Source organism: Medicago truncatula, chromosome 7, assembly GCF_003473485.1.
Source record: "Medicago truncatula cultivar Jemalong A17 chromosome 7, MtrunA17r5.0-ANR, whole genome shotgun sequence".
Lineage (NCBI taxonomy): Eukaryota > Viridiplantae > Streptophyta > Magnoliopsida > Fabales > Fabaceae > Medicago > Medicago truncatula.
In genome coordinates this window covers 27,654,623-27,656,681 of record NC_053048.1, presented here as the reverse complement: position 1 = coordinate 27,656,681, position 2,059 = coordinate 27,654,623, and the positions used below count along the sequence as shown (strand labels likewise).

The following is a 2,059-nucleotide window of genomic DNA, read 5'->3' as shown; positions in this document are numbered from 1 at the left end:
CTCAACTCCGAGTAAATTCGACGTTATTGATGGCGCATGTCATGCTGATAGGATGAAAGAGACTCTTTTTGGAGCTACATTCTCTTCGGATGCTTGTTTTATTTAAGCCACTAATGGCCTTCTTGATTTCTATTTAAGGCTTCTTTGGAAACATTTGTAGCAGCTGATTACTTAATACTTGTAGTTTTACAATTCTTATCTTGTGTAACGGGGCAAGTAAAAATCTTCAACTCTTTATGAGTAATTTTGAATACACTATTTGCGGTGTAATTTTGAATACACTATTTACTTAAAATCTTCAATTCTTGATTTTTGCTTAAGAGGATACTATTTGAATTACTTTTTGATAATGATATTCAGTAGTTGATGATGTTACTCAAACACCAAGATGAGCAAAAACAAGAACTAATTTTTGTGATCTGTAAAACATTGTTGATTAAGGCAGAATTAGGGCTTGTACGACAGAGAGGAAAAGGTGCTTAAGGAGTTGCCTTTGCATGAAAATGCTTGTCAATGGTATATATTTGAATTATGTAACAAGAAGAACAATTATGAGAATAATGACAATTATGATAGCAAGAACTATTAGTTTTATCTTCATGTTCTGAAACCACATCTTTCTCCTTAATTGCCCTCCCTCCCTCCTGAAAACTTGTGCCTGCAAAGCCATATTCAAACTGCCATATCAATCACATAGCTATAAATGACAATGTAATTTATAGTTATTTATGGTTACTAGATTATACTATTCATGTGTGTGTAAAAGTATACATATATAGTAAGTAATTCATGAACTGTGTATGAAAAAATAAAAGGACCTGATCACGAAGGTTGTCAGTTTTGTCCATCAAAACATCAATCTTCACTTGACGATTAAGGACCTGCATACAAAACAAATAAAATTTTCTCTCTTAATCTAACGATCTGCGATTCAAAGTCGGCTCCAGAGGATCCAATTTAGACATATACATACCTGATCAATATTTTCCAACATAACATCTTGAACTTGAGAAACCTGAGCTTTTACTTTCGCAAGTTTGCTAACCTCTTCTGGATGTTCCACACAATATTGCATATGCTCCTTCAATTTCGGTCTAAACCATGCATATATACAACAAAAATTTCTTGTTAATTAATGCAATTCAACTTTTGAGACACATTTTCTATACACAAAATTGTTATAAACTTGAGTACCCAAATTCTTTATTCAAGCTTTTAGATGTTGCTGTTGCAGCTTTTCCTCCACCATATCTTTTGGTAAAATCCTCCTTGATGCGATCAAGAAATGCCATAGCAATATGGCGATCAAAAGACTCCACACCAACAACGCAGTAAGCTAAAGATAATAGATCATGTAAGTCTAATAATATAGTAGAATTTTAGATAGAAAAAGAAAGCAAATCATAAATTTCCTACGAGGTGTTCAATGTTTGACATGAAACCAGTACATGTAAATGCATTTGATCTATCTAGTGTCTGTGCCTCATATATCGCATTGTAGTGATTATGTAAAAGAAAAAAGATAATAGGTAAGTACTAAATCCATCATGGGCGAGGTAGTTGAAGGTATGACCATCGGTGTTGTAAGTGAATTTTGTGTTGGTTGCTGGGAGTCTTTGCAAACATTGCAAAGCTATTTCAACGAAGTTTCCAGTGAAGTTGGTGTGCTCGGCCAGAATCACCATGCCACGCGCCACAAAGCTGTATATAAGTGATTGTTGCACCATGTTGGAAAAACAAAACACTTGAGATTATGCTATGAAGAAAGAGAATTGGTTTTTGAGTTTAATTGGACTTTATTGTTGTGAAGAGTTGAAGTGCTGTAGAATGAAATTTAAATTAAAGGACAGAAAAGCGTGTGTCTAATTGATTTTTTGACATGCTCATTTCTTTGAAACATCCAGTGGGACGTGGTCAGAGAAGAGGACTCATCATAATAGTCAATTCTCTTCTAGAGTTAAAATATGATGTAAGCAATAACGTTTTTTCTTTTTTTCATTTTATACTTCTAACTTTGTGAAATTCCAAGAAAAGACTCTTTCAAGGATATAACAGTAAT

General features: G+C 33.6%; 1 protein-coding gene across 1 annotated transcript; it reads right to left on the bottom strand.

Annotated features, from left to right (window-relative positions):
* Positions 1–389: 389 nt before the first annotated feature.
* Positions 390–1,826, bottom strand: LOC11430277 (vesicle-associated membrane protein 722). Its single transcript, XM_003622895.4, has 5 exons — positions 1,538–1,826; positions 1,195–1,336; positions 974–1,094; positions 819–881; positions 390–658 (listed from the first exon to the last, which is right to left on the bottom strand). The coding sequence occupies exons 1-5, from the start codon at positions 1,725–1,727 to the stop codon at positions 530–532; spliced, it is 645 nt and encodes a 214-aa protein (XP_003622943.1). The 5' UTR covers positions 1,728–1,826; the 3' UTR covers positions 390–529.
* Positions 1,827–2,059: the final 233 nt, after the last annotated feature.

Excerpts from the sequence above, each read along its gene's own strand:
- LOC11430277 (XM_003622895.4), bottom strand. The coding sequence starts at position 1,727 with ATGGTGCAACAATCACTTATATACAGCTTTGTGGCGCGTGGCATGGTG. Across the intron at positions 1,095-1,194 it reads AGCTTGAATAAAGAATTTGG|ACCGAAATTGAAGGAGCATA; the intron begins GTACTCAAGTTT and ends TGCATGGTTTAG. Across the intron at positions 882-973 it reads TGTTGGAAAATATTGATCAG|GTCCTTAATCGTCAAGTGAA; the intron begins GTATGTATATGT and ends TTTTGTATGCAG.